At 55.6% G+C, this 15426-nt stretch overlaps 6 protein-coding genes across 6 annotated transcripts; 4 read left to right on the top strand and 2 right to left on the bottom strand.

Moving 5' to 3' along the window:
• Nucleotides 1–611: 611 nt before the first annotated feature.
• Nucleotides 612–1909, top strand: QBC33DRAFT_578835 (putative tubulin-specific chaperone c protein; the record flags this gene model as incomplete). Its single annotated transcript, XM_060431096.1, has 4 exons — nt 612–723; nt 778–938; nt 997–1647; nt 1709–1909. 4 exons carry the CDS (start codon nt 612–614, stop codon nt 1907–1909), a joined length of 1125 nt encoding a protein of 374 aa, XP_060282700.1.
• Nucleotides 1910–2230: 321 nt separating this feature from the next.
• QBC33DRAFT_559808 (RNA polymerase II transcription mediator complex subunit 9-domain-containing protein) lies at nt 2231–2875 on the bottom strand (the record flags this gene model as incomplete). The annotated part of the gene is made up of 1 exon (XM_060430001.1): nt 2231–2875. One exon carries the CDS (start codon nt 2873–2875, stop codon nt 2231–2233), a length of 645 nt encoding a protein of 214 aa, XP_060282699.1.
• A 3177-nt stretch (nt 2876–6052) lies between these two features.
• On the top strand, nt 6053–9598 carry QBC33DRAFT_541194 (frequency clock protein). The gene has a single exon (XM_060428138.1). It carries the CDS (start codon nt 6497–6499, stop codon nt 9368–9370), a length of 2874 nt encoding a protein of 957 aa, XP_060282698.1. The 5' UTR covers nt 6053–6496; the 3' UTR covers nt 9371–9598.
• Nucleotides 9599–10044: 446 nt separating this feature from the next.
• On the top strand, nt 10045–11085 carry QBC33DRAFT_559806 (putative prefoldin subunit 3 protein; the record flags this gene model as incomplete). Its single annotated transcript, XM_060430000.1, has 6 exons — nt 10045–10076; nt 10172–10297; nt 10396–10507; nt 10616–10714; nt 10770–10895; nt 10963–11085. 6 exons carry the CDS (start codon nt 10045–10047, stop codon nt 11083–11085), a joined length of 618 nt encoding a protein of 205 aa, XP_060282697.1.
• A 772-nt stretch (nt 11086–11857) lies between these two features.
• Nucleotides 11858–13104, top strand: QBC33DRAFT_421961 (sec14 cytosolic factor; the record flags this gene model as incomplete). Its single annotated transcript, XM_060424129.1, has 4 exons — nt 11858–12046; nt 12120–12169; nt 12247–12370; nt 12475–13104. Coding segments are annotated over 4 exons (993 nt in total), but the record flags the coding sequence as incomplete, so codon positions are not given.
• A 235-nt stretch (nt 13105–13339) lies between these two features.
• Nucleotides 13340–14722, bottom strand: QBC33DRAFT_620337 (putative kinetochore protein). Its single transcript, XM_060432764.1, has 2 exons — nt 14394–14722; nt 13340–14264 (listed from the first exon to the last, which is right to left on the bottom strand). Exons 1-2 carry the CDS (start codon nt 14571–14573, stop codon nt 13677–13679), a joined length of 768 nt encoding a protein of 255 aa, XP_060282695.1. The 5' UTR covers nt 14574–14722; the 3' UTR covers nt 13340–13676.
• Nucleotides 14723–15426: the final 704 nt, after the last annotated feature.

Below are 15426 nucleotides of genomic sequence, written 5' to 3'. Positions count from 1 at the left end.
AATGGCTCGATTGGGCGTCTTCCCACCTCGGAAATACCAGCAACTTGCAACTCGTGGCATATGGGAAGCACGACGACGTCAGACCTGATGATCTCTAGGCGGGTGGGTGTACTGTGTGGGATTGGGAAGGTATCAAGTGGCCCGGGCCACAATCACTTGGGGGGGGAAGCCCCACTACCCCACCTCGACCAACCTGCTCCTACCCTCCTTGATGTTAACCTACCTTGTTGAAGAGTCTACACAGTACACCCAACCATACCTACCTACCTGGCCCTGTTTGCTACACAGTTCTTGGGAGTAATTCGTGTTGTCGACCTGCTGCTATCTTGATATCGCAAGTCAAGGCCTCGCCACCGCACTGTCTACCTAGGCAGTTAGGGGTACTTTACATTCGGGGAAGCACCCTTGTCTCTTGATCGCTTGTAAGTCCCCCCATTGTTCCAGTCGTCCCCCAAGATCGACCTTGCGCGTATAAGAAGCCGGGTCCTAAGATGGTGTCACTTGTGCTTGCCCTCCTCCCTCTCTGTCGTACGGTACTTCCGTCATACCTCATTTGAACTTCCAGCTATAAACACAAGCTGCTGGAGACCAGAGCCAACCTCTTTTTCAAAATGGAAGCTCAAACTATTTCGCCCTGGGCTCATAAATTAGCTTTTCCCAGGCAGAACTCCACGATGGATCCCAAGGAACGCTTCTATCGCCAGTTTCAGGGCTCCGCGTCTGGTGAGTCGGTGCCTAACTTTCGCCCAGATCCCCCCTCTTACTTACACCAATTAGCGCTCCAGGATCAGATCAAACAGCTCTCATCCTTCTCTGTTGTCGGCGGAGAACGGCAAGATGCTATAGAACACGTTTTGGCAGGCATCTCAAGGCTCTCTAATGAAGTTGCCGACGCCTCGGAATATATTCCCGCCTATGATCAGAGAACATACTCGCAGGTCAGTCCTCTCCAGCTGTGTCCCCTGTGACCAAGTTTCCCGCCTAACCCACCAACAGGCCATCAAAGCCCTGACAGAGCAGCTGAACACTGTAACCTCCGAGCTTGCTCCCAAGTCGCGATTTCAATTCAAACCCCGCGTAACCGCTGTGTCGGTAGACCCTAGGAATGATCCCCGCCATATCCTAACCGCCCCGAATGCTGGCGCCTCCACCTCAGCATCAGCCCCGGCTGCAGAGCAGCGGGATTCGGTCGGCGACCTCCCCTCGTTTACCAAGAACTACAACGAGGAGATGGCGCGGCCAGGGAGTTCGGCCATCCGCAAGCCCAGCTTCTCCTCAGCGAGGGACATCGCCATCTCGGACCAGACCGGCCTGCACATTATCCTTCCTTCCACAGCAGCTCGGGCAGCATCGGCAGGGAGCTTGACGGGCCTGAGGAGATGCATTGTCGACATGTCTTTTCCCACCGCCGGCAGTGCACCGTTTGCAAGCCTCGCGCTGAAGAACATCGAGAAAAGCCTCATTGTTGCCGGGCGCGTTGACGGCCCAGCACATATAACCGGTGTTAAGGACGGCATCATCGTCGTGGCAGCCCGACAGGTCCGGATCCACGAGTGCAAGAACGTGGATATCTACCTGCTTTGCACCAGTCATCCCATCATCGAGGACAGCAGTGGTTTGAGGTTCGCGCCCATTCCTGCGGCATATGTAAGTTCTCTCGCCCGGCCGATGCCATTTTTGAATGATGAATGTTGACCAAACACCCCAGACGACCGTGCAAGACGACCTCAGTAAGAACCAATGGGACAAGGTGAACGATTTCAACTGGCCCACAGCCGGTCAGTCTCCGAATTGGAGTACTCTGCCAGAGGAGGAGCGTCTTCCGGACGACATCTGGAGGACCACAGTCCCCGGGAGTCCAGGAGAGAGTTTCGAAGACATCTTGAAGAAGGTCGGCATAGCGGGGTGAAAGACAAGTCCTCCAGAGGAGGTGTTTTCCGGGTATCGGGAGTTCGGTATGACAAAATAGCAACGTAGTTCGATAATATCCCTAATGCATTGCTCTCTTTTTGGTCGTATTGGTTAATCCGTCCCTGACTTAAACGCCTGTGAATGACCCCAAAGCCATAAACGCCAGCCACGCCATGCTCACTGCCTCGGCCAAGCAATGCTCCTCCACGCTTCTTCATGTTGCCGGCCCCTCGCCTCCCTTGGCTTCTTGATCTCCCGCCCCCAGGGGCCAAGCCAAGAGCAAGAGGCAAGCAACCCAAGGATATCAACCGCCCCTTCTTCACCTCTTCACCTCACATCCCGCCATCGCCACGTCCCCCGCCTCACCGCCGGCGGCGGCGACGGTGGTGCTGGTGGTGGTGGTGGCGGTCGGCCCCTCCTCGCCGCTGGCGAACCTCATGCCGACCTCCCTCAGGGCGGCGAGCACCTCCCTCTGGGCGGCGATGCGGGCCTCCAGCGCGGCGGCCTCGGCCTCCTGCTGCGCGACGGTGCGGCCCATGTCGGGCAGCTCGCGGATCCGCGCCCGCGCGCGCTGCAGCTTGTGCTTGAGGCCGTCGGTCGCCGTCGGGACGTCCTTGAGGGCGAGGCCGCCGGCTGCTGCTGCTGTTGTTGCTGTTGTTGTGCTGGATGATGACGGGGCGCCGGCGCCTGTCGGGGCTGGTGCTGATGCTGATCCTGCGAGTTGGGATTGGGGCTGGGGGAGGGGCGTTGTCCCCGTCACGGGGCCCGGGTGCGGCGCTGGCGTGGCGAACGATGCGCCGCCGTTGGCGCCGTTGCTGCTCGGTAGGCCTGGGAGGTTGTCGAGGGCCGGGGTGGAGAGGTCGGTCGTGCCGGGCGAGGGGCGGAGGCGGGCGAGGATGGAGCCGAGCTCGGTGAGGGTGTCGATCGAGTCTGGGGAGAGGGTTTCGGCGAGGTCGGACGCCATGTTTTTTGGGGGGGTTCTTCGTGGTTTCCAGCAAAGGAGGTTGGCTTGATGTGATTGTGGTTGCCTTCGGTGATTGGGTGGGTGTTTGAATGACGGCAATCCTGGCTGAGGCGTGAAGTGGCCGGCGACAGACTGTCAAATATAGAGCCTGTAGTGGCCAAGCAAAGGTCTAGCTCCGGTTGACATTTGGGGTAAAAAGGGTCCATGCACGGACCCCAAATGGGTTGGATTATGCGACCCCAAAATCTTCACGGAGTCTCGTTCGGAAGCTTAACGTTGGGTATGATGAATCAAGTCTGCCAGCAAGGGTACGCTCAAGGTCGGATTCAAAGTAAATAAATTAAATAAATAAAACCCGCCAGACACAACACGCTCACCACTCGCATAGGTTACGGTGTTTAACGCAAATTGCATAAGCGCTTGAGGGTCGTAGATATGTTGAAGTTCCTCGTTTGAAGAGTCTATTGTCTGTTCTAAGATAGTTCCTGACAAGTATTTAAAAGAACTTGAAGATTTTCAGTCAAAATAAGTTCTAGGCTAGGAATAATTTACGCAAATTCCTTTAGATCTTGATAAAGGTGCCGATTAAAAAAAAGTATACGAAGAGAGGTTATTAACTAGCATGAGAGGACCAGAAGTTGTAAGGGAATATTGTTATAGAGATTATACATGAAATTCAAGTAGGAGCACAATAGCCCCGTGCCCTTCCTCTAAGGCCCAGGTTACTGGCGTCTTGCCTACCTCATCCCTTATGTTGACCTCGACCTTGCTTGTTTCAAGCAAGAGCTGTACAGGAGCCCAATGCCCCTCGCCGAGGTATGTAGGAGGGGTGTCCAGCCTGTCTTATCCCTCGAGTTAACCTTGACCTTGACCGTGGTAGGTAAGAGCTCTATAATAGACTTGTGTCTTTTCCTGAGGCACATGTCACATTCGGGCACAATTCCTTGGGGATGATGATCAGTTATGATGCTTTGGAGGAGGGCCTTGCAGAGCCGAAGGAAAAGAGGGAAGGCTGGATTACATCTATCGTTCGCACTTGGCGGCTAGCTAGCCATTGATGGGATCCTTCCTCTCTGAGCTACAGACGGAGGGAGGGTGGCTCCGCGAATAGGGTCATGGCTCGGGCGCCTCAAAACGAGACTTTGGCACTGAGCGATGACGATCAACATGTGTCTTTACTTCAATTGTCGATCTGACATTCTTTGGCTTACACACTAATACTTTGACCAGCGGGCCTTGGATGAGCTGCAGAAACGCTACAATAAGCAGCCTGGCCAAATCAAGAGAGTGCTTGGCGAGCAGACAGAATGGGATCATCTTAGCAGTTCAAATCCTCCTCGACACTTACTATAAACAAACCTCTTAGTCAGGGAAGAATATTTACTGGGCCGTTTCCTGTGCGGCCCTGAAATGCGGACTGCATTTTGAGTCTCTGGCGTGGAGAATGGACTTTGGGTAAGGGTGTTTGGGGGTGAAGACGGGACAGCGGTGCCATGCGATGCGCGGCGGGGGCAGTGACGATCCCGGAAGTTTATATCGCCGAAAGGAAGCCGTTATTCCGATAGGTCTATGCGTGATGAGAAGCTGAACGGCAGATAGCGGCAGGTTGCAGCGCCCCTGACCATCTGGATGGCGGTCAGTCCCAATGGTACTGGTAGCCCCCTGTCATGAGACCCTCAGTCAGAGCCTGCAGTCATGCGCCTGCAAATGCTACAATCGGCATTCTCTGTCCGCTGCCGTTCTCACATCTCCCAATGCCTTGGGAATTGGGAATGGTTATTCCTATGTACAGCGCATACTGCAACCCAAAGGAAAGGTTCTGGGAATAGCCGCCTCGACTTTGTGCTGCGCAACCGGTGTGCGAAAGTGCGAAACTACCCTCTGTTGTCGCATCTCGATCGATCTTCAGGGTCCTTTTCGCCAGTGGGTCCCTGCGCCCGACTACGGCGCAGCTGCGTGAACCGCCCCACTAGTGTATTTGGGCCGTGCTGACCACCTCCCGCTAAGCGGCTAGCGTCTACCGGGTGGATAAGGATTTGGAATCGATCGCCGATGCACTCTTGTTCGAAATTTATTCTGTATATGTACAAATAAATCGCAGGCCCGCGCTGGCTCTGTCATTGACAGATATACGACTATGGATATCCTCTACAACGTAGAAACAGAAAGGCTGCAGCTCTCGCCCTCGTCTCGAATCCACTACCTCCTCTGATGGGAGAACAAATGGGCTTTTCAGGTTCCTGCAAGGGAGGGAAATCCAACACGCCAAAAATCATAGACGTTGGAGCACTCAAAGTTGTCCAAACAAACAATGCCGATGCACCCCTGCGCAATTATATTCGACATGCGTCGCCAAGTTGTAATATCTGTTGGGGACAGGGGTTTGTTGGTGTAGATTACCCCTGGAGTTCATCTCATGGGTACGGATCTGTACTGGGTGTGCGCTTTCTCGATGACAGCCCAAAAGTCAGATCCGGAGGTCGGTGAAGGTGGCCGGTGCTGCGGCGATGGGGCAACAACGTGGTCTTACGGGACCCCTAGGTCCCGCCTTGCATTCCTGTGAATTCCTGCGTTGAGTGATACGTTCGGCCTGCGAATTACCCATCCCCCTATCAGTAGGTCGAAGCGTCCCATACACCGGGCCGTGCCTGGTCATGGTGAGCCTATCTAGCTGACTTGAGGTGAGGTGGAGGTACTGTACATGTCCGTGTATGTCCCTTTCTGTGCGTGCTACAGTTTTTGTGGGGGCTAGTGACAGGGATAGCTCGCGCTTGGGGACCCCACCCCCAGGACCCTTGCAAGCCTAGGAGGTAGGTTGTTACCACCCCGCCTCCCCGATCGAAAAAAGTGCTGTGACAATCGGTGCAATCAGAGAGGAGGTACCTGACGAAGAAGACGAAAACCTTAGTGGAACTGACCTCAGCCGCCAACACATCATGCGCTCTCATTTCGAACCTCAATCACCTCTTTTTGTGGGCGGACCTTCCTCATTCGAGTGTCTGGCTTCACAGAATGATAACCTCTTCGAAACTGAGCTTAGGTTGTCTGTAAACCCTGTCGAGCATTGCAACATAGTTTCGAGGCAAATGAAGCAAGCCCCTCCGTCACGAAGCCGCCTGCTATTCCTCCCCACATGAATGAACGAGGTAAGAGATTGTCTTCATTCTGCCTGGATACGGGATCTCTATACGGACCTACTTCGCCTTTGGAATCGCGGATCCGGTCACTAGCCCATGCCCTTGCCACACGGTCGCTTCGCACTTGCTCTTTCACATACGCATACATCCACTGTCACCTCCTTTTGCCATCTTGTCGATCTCCCCTCTTTTCGAATCCATCATGTCCCATCACCAGCCAATGATGTTGGCTACTGGCCCGTCCCTGGGAAACGTCCGACCTATAACCTCCCCCTCTCGATCCTCCACTAGAGTCGCCGCGCTGCAAATATGGAATGTATAAAGGTCTAACAGCACGCGAAGTAGGCATATCAACCGATTCATCCCGCCGCATGCGTATGTACCTATCGATGACCTCGCCTGGTGATTGACTTACACGCCTTCTCGAACTACAATGCCAGGTCTCACGACTCAACCCCGTGTTTTGACCTAGAAACCGCGGCCAATGCCTCCCCCGCAGGATAGGCAGGTTGGCACGATGGCGAGCACGGGGGATAAATTACAAGGCACCCAAGTGCCACCGGTCGGTAATGGACACCCAATGCTACGACGAACTTTCCTTGAGAAGTCGGCTGCTCTTTATCACCACCAGCTTGCCCAAGCCACTTCCATGAAGAGCTCACCCGCTTGTCACTCGTCAGGAGCGAGCCGCGAAACCGGCCAGAGCGACCCCACGAAATGGTTCGACCGATCGAACCGGAAACCTCCGGCAGCATTCTACGCAAGAAACGTGGATATTGACCCACCCTTCTTCCAAAAGGATACTGCTTCGTCAAATGAAGAAACCCCAGGGCTTGACGGCGCCCGGACCAGGCACACAACATACCCCTTCATGCCAGCCGGCCTCCAGGTTCCCCCCCTCCGACCGGGCGTCACACATAGTAGTAGCGCGGACGATTACCGGAGCGTCATTGACGACTTGACCATCGAGAACAAGCGACTGAAGGAGGAATTGAAGAGATATAAGCAGGCTGGGCCCGAGACGTTGAGGAGAGAAAAGCTGTTCGAGGTCAAGGTGCATGGCCTTTCAAATCAAAATAAAAGGGAATTGGAGGCCTTGCTTCACAACTTCACTTCCAGTCTTGATGCCTCTATCGAGGCGCAGTCTCAGTCGCAAAAGCCTGGTAGGGGCGAGGAAACCACGGACTCCTCGGGAGAGGCTCGATCCAAGGGTGCTTTGTCGTCTTCGGCACATTCCCGGCCCGTCGACTCAGCTTATGCCTCCGCGTCGACAGCGCCGAGCTCCGCCCCGAAAAACCTGTCGGGCACTCCCCTCGTGCGATTATCAGGGACTCCGAAAGCCAGGTCGCCGTCGGATCAGGAAATGGAGAGCTATCTTGAAGATACACCCGGCGGCCTGCTCCCACGACATATGACAATGACCGACAAGGAAAAGAAGAAACTTGTCGTACGGCGCCTTGAGCAACTGTTTACCGGGAAGATCGGTGGCCGGAACGCCCACCGCACGCAGCCGATGCCATCGTTTGAGGCACCGGCTCAGACGGACACAACGGCGATGGCTCCACCGCAGAATCCCAAAGCAACCAGGGAGGCTCGTATTCAGCTACATCACCTATCGCAGAAGAAGAGTGGTTATTCGTGGGGAAATACTTCTGGATCTAATTCGGACGATCCAACCGAGTCAGGGAGGAATGGAAGGGGTGACAAGGGCGGAAGCGGGAACGGCAACGGGAATGGGAACGGGAACGGGAACAGGAACAGGAGTGGGGGCACATCTTCGGCATCGGTGCCGCCTCCGGAGCAGCGCCCGACGAGACCTCGCGATCTCGATCCGGACCGTGTGCAGATTCCTTCAGAGAACATGAATTACATCCGACACCTGGGCCTGGATCCAAATGAACCCCTTTCTGGAAAGAGAACCCGTTATCAGGACGTCTCACCCGATGCCGACGGCTGGGTTTATCTAAACCTCCTTTGTAACCTGGCTCAGTTGCACATGATAAACGTCGCCCCAAGCTTCATTCGATCCGCCGTGAGCGAGAAGAGTACGAAGTTTCAGCTTTCGCCCGACGGTCAGAAGATACGGTGGCGAGGAGGTACAGATGGCACGAGATTCAGCAGCGACAGCAGCGGCGCAAACTCGCAGAAAAGCCCTTCGACTGATGACACGGATGATTCGAACCACGCGGGCCAAAGGAAGAAACTAAAGCTGGGCACGTCAGGAGATGGATTGACTTCGGCATCGTCCAGCGAGGAAGCGACCTTTGGACGCCAAGCAGCCTCTGGACCAACCGATTACTTTCACTACAAGCCAATCTTCGTGCGCCAGTCGTCTTCTCTCGAGACCTCACTCGACGGGAGCGGGTCGCAGACATCATTCGGCGGTATTGAGGACAGCAGAACCAGAAACGACTCTCGTTGGGATTTTAGCGCGACGGGCTCGTCTCAAGCAAGAAAGCGCCGTCGTGACGGTGCCATCATCTACTATAAGGGATTGCCGTTCTGCACAGACCTATCAGGAGACCCTGTAGACGGGCTTCCGGAAACCCGCATGGCGCCGACCAGTCAAGAGCAAATCCCTGACCAGCCGGTCCTGCCAAGGTCAGCGTCGGGCCTCTCGATTCCGATCCGGTCATTGAGTGATGACCAGGCTATCTTCGAAGAAGCCATGGACGAGGAATCGGCAGCGAGTGCTCGGGACTTGGCTATTGAAAAGTGGGACTCGGGGAGCGACGGTGAATTCGACTTTCCATGGTGCGACGAACCGCAGACGGTTCATCTACGCCCTATCGAGTCCGCCCCCCTGGAACCATGTGGTCTTGGTGGTGTTATGCCCGAAGACCACTTTGTGGTTGCCGTCACGACGCGCAGGCCGATTTGTTGTGGAGCTAAGGGGAGTCAGCGTCGTCGGATATCTCATTGCAGATCCCCCGTTGCCGCCAAGTCGATTGCTGGCTGGCTTGCAAGGATGACGACAGCTTCACCGGCCCTGGCAACCCGGGGCTCCCGCGGTACAACCGTCAAGATTGACTATTTGTCGGCAAGGGCCCGCAGACTCAAACCAGTGCCACTACCTCTGCCGACAATGTACTTCCCGCCGTCGACGTCCGATTCCGATTCCGACACGGATGACGGCAATGACCGGCTCGACTCTGAAGACGAGGATTCCGGCCTGGACATGTCGTCCAATGTACTTACATCGCAGCGTGCCAATACTTACCGATCGGAGAACACATATCCAGATGGCCAGGAGCTATCGTCAAATGATGAGGAAGATGAGGAGGATGAGGAGGATGCGGAAGATGAGGACGGGGAGGTCGAATCAGACAGCGAAGATGACTCGAGCGTTGAAAGATGAGGACATGTGGCAGAAGTCTCTACTTTCCCACTATTGCATTATAGGAGTTTCGGAAGGATTGGAAATATCTTTAAAATATTGATACCAGGCATCTTACGAGCTTGTTTCTATGTCAGAAAAGAAAAGGCATCGGGGCCACGGGTTATGGACTTACGACTCGAAAAGCATTGGACAACCCTGGCGTTAGGGGTGCTTTCATTGACCCAACCTGGTTATAGTGAATTGAAGTTTTATGATTTTCAGAGAGAATAATCGTGAGCTATGAATCGCTACGTATCGTCCAGTTCGAGCTTGAAGTGCAATGGGACGTGTGCTTATATGTCCTCTCTGTCTTTGCTCTTCGGAGGAGGGCGAATTCCTTCAATTTGGATATTGAACCCTCAGGCTCAAGACATAGGGGGCATGCCAGACTTCCCGACTATAGACTTGATTCTGCTACTTGCTGTACACCTTGTTTTGGGCACATCTTTTAACTGACATTGCCAACAGCCACGCAGCCAAGGTCAGAGCTGTACACCTCGGTGAGCGCCCCACCCCACCACCCACCTATCTGCTGCTATCCAACAACCAAAACTAAATCTGGACATCAACCGACACCACGCAAAAAAGCGAGCGCATCGACGACTCGCAAAAGTTCCCCGCCTTATCCCGCGACCGGGAATGTGACGCTCGCAATGGCGACTAAGGGCAAAGAACCAGCAGCCGGGTAAGCCGTCAAACCATCGGGGGAAAAGGGGGGAAAGAAAAGAAAAACGAGGGAATGAAAGATTTCTGACAAATGCCAAACGGGGATGGATGTAGGAAAGATGCGACCCCGACCAACCCCCGAGGCATCCCATACGCGCCTTTCGTCGACAAGGTCGAGGACTATGTCACGTCGCGCGAAGACGTCGAGCCAACGTTGCGCAGGTTCCAGGAGATGATTGCGTGAGTTCGTTTGCCGACTCCCTAGGGCAGCACCTACCTTGCCTTGGAAGCTTGGCTCGCGAGGATAGGCCTGGCTAATTGGGGCCCTCTCGGATTAGAAAATACCAGTTCATGGAGACGAACCTGCAGAGGCGGGTCGCCGGCTTGAAGGACAAGCTCCCGGACATACAAAAGACGCTGGACACGGTGCGGTTTTTGAAGTTGAGACAGGTACGAACTGTCCCGTGCTGGCGGTATTCTCCCTGCGGTTGCTTCCTCGCATACGGGCTACGTGGAAGGCCGAGGACAGTGGTTGAGCAGCGCTGACGGTGTCTGAAGGACGAGTCGGATCCCATCGAAACAACATTCGAACTAAACGAGACACTCTATGCCAAAGCAGAAGTGCCGCCGACCGATGAGGTTTATCTATGGCTAGGGGTACGCCCATGTCCCACCTCCCAACAACTGCGACCCTTGACTGAGTTAGGACTAGGCGAACGTTATGTTGGCGTATCCGATCGATGAGGCCGAGACATTACTGGACTCGAAATACAAAGCGGCGAAGCAGAGCTTGGGGAACTGCGAGGAGGATCTTGACTTCCTCCGAGAACAGGTCACGGTATGCTATTAGAAACGCGGTTGTTTGATTCCAAATTCTCCGACGGAAAGGCTGACATCTGGTGCAGACTATGGAAGTCGCGATAGCACGGGTCTACAATTGGGATGTCATGCAGAAGAGGAAGGAGAAGGAGGAGGAAGAGAAGACCAAGGGAGAAAGCAAAGATTCGGATGGGCCACCAAATGGCTGAGAACAGGGAGAATATATCTCTGTCCGTCAGCCTCTGGAGCGCCAACCGCCCAACCAGGCCGGGGGCCATTTCGAACGACATCTTCCCGTTAAGACGATGGGAGAGCAATCTTTAACTAAAAAGGAGGTCGTTGTAGGCATGATAGAGTCAACGAGAGGCGGCGAAGTCCCTTTCTGGTATAACAGAGCCGATGCCCAAGGGTATCCGCCAGTCGGGGCGTCATATGAACGACGTCATTGGACAACACCGTTGAAGTTCCCACATTTATTTGCAAGAAGACGAAGTACAGTACTGTACATGTGGTTTTGGGCGACGGCAGACTCTGGTTTAAGCCCCGGCCAGCTCACGCCGACCGTCATCCTAAAGGGTGGCCGTCTGTACGTAGGTACCTAGAGTGAAGCCTCTTCATTGAGTGTCTTGGATCAGGAAAATCAAGTTCTCACGTAGTCTAACGACATTGGCATTGGATACTTTATGCCAACTTAACATAACCGGGCTCTCCCGCCAGCCGCGATAGGGGGATTTGAGGGGTGCGGGGCTGCTTGCATAGCGAATTTTCGAAGCGACGGGGGAGGCCTGAGAGACCCCCCCCATCCCAATTTTAAGCACCTTCTCCCCAAGCTCACAAAGTATTTCCTTCCAGTCCGTACACCTAACGCTGGGCATCTCATTTTCAACCTACTCAAGCTAATAGCATACTTAGCAAATCCCACCGCCACATTTCCCAACCATCAACCTCCATCCCAGGCTTACCTACAGCAGCGGGGCAAACATGGCCGAAGCGAACCTCACAATGGAGCTCGATCCCAAGTACGACGACTATGACTTCCCTACGACCTCCACCGTTACAATCCCTGGTCACCCAGGCCATTTGACTCCCGAGCACCAGGCCCAAGTACACCAGCTGCGGTTGATGTTGGAATCCGAGGGCTATACCCAACGCCTGGATACCTTGACATTGGTACGATATCCCGCCACGGGCGGCCCCCTTTTTCTCGGATCCCAGGGGCATTGGGACTGACCACGGAACACAGCTGCGGTTCTTGCGAGCCCGCAAGTTCGATGTCAATCTCACAAAGAAGATGTGAGGCCCACCAGACTTTCCCTCAGCGGCCGCTTCTCCGCCTCGCCCCTCGCCCGACATGCTGACCCTCCTGCCAGGTTTGTCGAGTGCGAGAACTGGCGGAAAGAGACCAACCTGGATGAGGTTGTTCCCACCTGGGAGTACCCAGAGAAGGAGGAGGTCTTCAAGTACTATCCCCAGTACTACCACAAAACCGACAAGGTATTTCTTTGCTCTCCTGCTCTCCTGCTCTCCTGCTCTCCCTGCTCGGGGACCCGAGGGCATTTATTGTTTTGGTGAAGTGATAGCTAAGCTCGGACGTCCAGGATGGCCGACCACTCTACATCGAACAGCTCGGCAGCATCGACTTGACCGCCATGTACAGCATCACAACGGCCGAGCGCATGCTGACGAACCTCGCCGTCGAGTACGAGCGCGTGGCCGACCCCCGGCTCCCGGCCTGCAGCCGCAAGGCCGGCGTCCTCCTCGAGACGTGCTGCACCATCATGGACCTGAAGGGGGTGGGCATCAGCAAGGCGGGCCAGGTGTACAGCTACGTCAGGCAGGCTAGCGCCCTCAGCCAGAACTACTACCCGGAGCGGCTCGGCCACCTCTACGTCATCAACGCCCCCTGGGGCTTCAGCGGCGTCTGGGGCATCATCAAGGGGTGGCTGGACCCCGTCACCGTCCAGAAGATCCACATCCTCGGGAGCGGCTACCAGAAGGAGCTGCTAGCCCAGGTGCCGGCCGAGAACCTGCCCAAGCAGTTCGGCGGCACCTGCGAGTGCGAGGGCGGTTGCCAGCTCAGCGACATGGGGCCCTGGCGCGAGGCGGAGTGGGCCCGCCCCGCGAAGTGGGAGAAGAAGGGCGGCGCGGATAAGGCCGAGGCCGAGGCTGCTACCATCGAGAACACCCCCGGTGAGATTCAGGAGGCTGAGGGCGCCACCGGCGCGGCCCCGGAAACGACGACGCAGCCCGCCGATGCGGCCGATGCCGCTCCTGCTCCTGCACCTGCCGCGGCCTAACTTCTCTCTTCTTTGCGAGGGCCTCCTTCTTTCCAGTCCTGGAGTCTGCGTGGGTTTGCCAGAGCAGATTGCGCAGCTGGTGCAGCTACCTGGCCTTTTTTAGATAGGATTTAGAGTTGCGAGTTTGGTTGTGGGGAGTCGAGAGTCAAAATATACTACAAGTGTCATACTGAGCGAGGACTGGGTCCTTTGGTATCTGGGTGGATTAGGGGCAGTGTTCCCATGATCGTTTAATTTCACCAGTGGCTGGGTTTCCCGACTTGTCGTCCCTGAAAGGGGATTGATTGTCTTGCCATCTTAGCACTCGCCAGATAGACAGTTATAGACGGGATACCATGCGTCACTCCGTAAAGGATTGGGCAGCGGAATCGCGATATAATAACAGCACCCAGGACTCGAAAGTCGTCAACCATCCCTTGACCCCTTGAACACCGAAACGCCCCTCAAAAAAAAAGCCAGCCACACCCAAACCAGCCGAGACTGAGGGATATTGCTCCCATCTTTCACCTCTCGGTGATAACATACTCCCCAGCAACCCTCGCCCTCTCCATCTTGGCCACCGTCGCCGGCAACTCCCTCTTCAGCCTCCCCAACGCCGCCACGGCACCCGCGAACCCGCCCTCCACCCCATCCTGCCTCTCCAGCAGACCGAGCTCCAACAAGGCGTCCGCGCGGGCGGCGGATCCGCCCTCCTCCACCTCCTCACCCCCCCGCCCGTCTTCCTCCTTGCCCAGCCGCCGCCCCCACCGGCTCCCCGCCTCAGCCCTCGCCCTCGCGCACTCGAGCGCGTCCTCGTCGGCGAGCAGGCCGGCGCGGAAGCGCTCGGCGCGGTCGCGCGCGGCGGCGACCGGGACGCGCCTCTTGAGCGCGGCGATCTCGCGCAGCAGGTCCTCCTCCTCGCGGGCGAGGTCCTCGACGCGCGCGCGCCGCCGCCCGTCGAAGGGCTCGTGGCGCTCCTCCGGGCCCCCTCCCGCGGCCGAGAGCGCGGCGGTCCCCGCGGGGGGGAGGAGGAGGAAGGGGGAAGGGTCGTCGACGGGGAGGCCGTTGATTGTTAGGTTTGGGGCTGCGAGGGTGAATGTTCGGGTTATGTACTGCGGGTTGTGGTGTTGGTATCAGTAATATTTTTTTCTTTCCATCCTAGCTTTTGAATGTTGTTCCGTTGTTTTGAGGTTTATTATGGAGGCGTGATATTCTCAGTCTTGCAACAGGCAGATACATACCTCGTTGACCAGATTCTCAATTTGCGTACGAAGTTCGTCGCCGTGGCCATCGGCGCCGTCGACGGGCGGGAACGCCGCGTTGATGCTATCGGCGGCGGCGCGTCGCACATTGTTGATCAGGTAGGTGAAGTCTTCTGCAGACTGCAGCTCGATCTTACGGTGAGCTGTTGACGACTCCATCGTGATTGAGCAGGGCCAACTGGCATCTCCGTCGGTTCAATGGGAGTCGATCTGGCGCATTTGGATGGATACTTGTAGGTTGGATTATTTACATTATTTACACCAAGACAAACTGGCGCACTTATGAAGTTGACCCCTGCCATCGTTGGTGGGGCATTTACTACAGAATATGGAGCCACAGAATTGGTGGAGTGGGGCTCCGTTATCAGTGCGTCATGTTGGATAACCCCAGCACCAGCCAATGCACTGCACTGCGGACAGTGCAGATCCCTCCTATCCAATACCTACCTATCTGAACAACTCTATTCCGTTTGGACTGCCTAGGAGGCCATAGGACCCTTGTTATGCCTTCCTAAACCCAAACTGGTGGGGACCCATGCGAGAACAAACGCCAGTCCTAGGAGCCCTAGGAATGCGTCCAAGGCTCCGGTCTCGTATGCTCAAGCCAAGGCTCTAGAGTCCCAAGGCTCGAGACCAATATCACCTATCTTGCCTCGGCCGATCATGTTCTAATGCGGATGGGGATTTGTATCAATATATCAACAGACGAATAAAAGATAGGGGTTTGCACTAATAAACACAACAACAACAAGATCGAAAGGATAGAGGCGGAGAAGAGTGCTGTCAATTTCGTGATCATACCCGACAAACAACGCCCGAATCCAACGCCCACCCAAATAACACCGGTAATAACCTCGGCTCCATAACCCTCAAGCTCCGTCACTTGTAGAACCAGCATATGCAATAGCCACTATGGCTCCATCCCGTGGCTGCCCCGACTTCCGCAGCAATGAGGAAGAGTCTGCGCAATACAGAACAGGAACCACACTCCCCATCATCGGCTGTAGTCCAT

This window comes from Phialemonium atrogriseum, assembly GCF_030411735.1.
Source record: "Phialemonium atrogriseum strain 8032-3 unplaced genomic scaffold QBC33scaffold_15, whole genome shotgun sequence".
Lineage (NCBI taxonomy): Eukaryota > Fungi > Ascomycota > Sordariomycetes > Cephalothecales > Cephalothecaceae > Phialemonium > Phialemonium atrogriseum.
The sequence above is the reverse complement of the archived record's forward strand: the minus strand, read 5'-3'. Positions and strand labels throughout refer to the sequence as shown.

Bases quoted from the DNA above. Each gene is read 5' to 3' on its own strand.
- QBC33DRAFT_541194 (XM_060428138.1), top strand. From the start codon at position 6,497: ATGCCTCCCCCGCAGGATAGGCAGGTTGGCACGATGGCGAGCACGGGG.
- QBC33DRAFT_620337 (XM_060432764.1), bottom strand. From the start codon at position 14,573: ATGGAGTCGTCAACAGCTCACCGTAAGATCGAGCTGCAGTCTGCAGAA. The intron at 14,265-14,393 runs GTATGTATCTGC...CACAACCCGCAG, and splicing joins TTGAGAATCTGGTCAACGAG to TACATAACCCGAACATTCAC.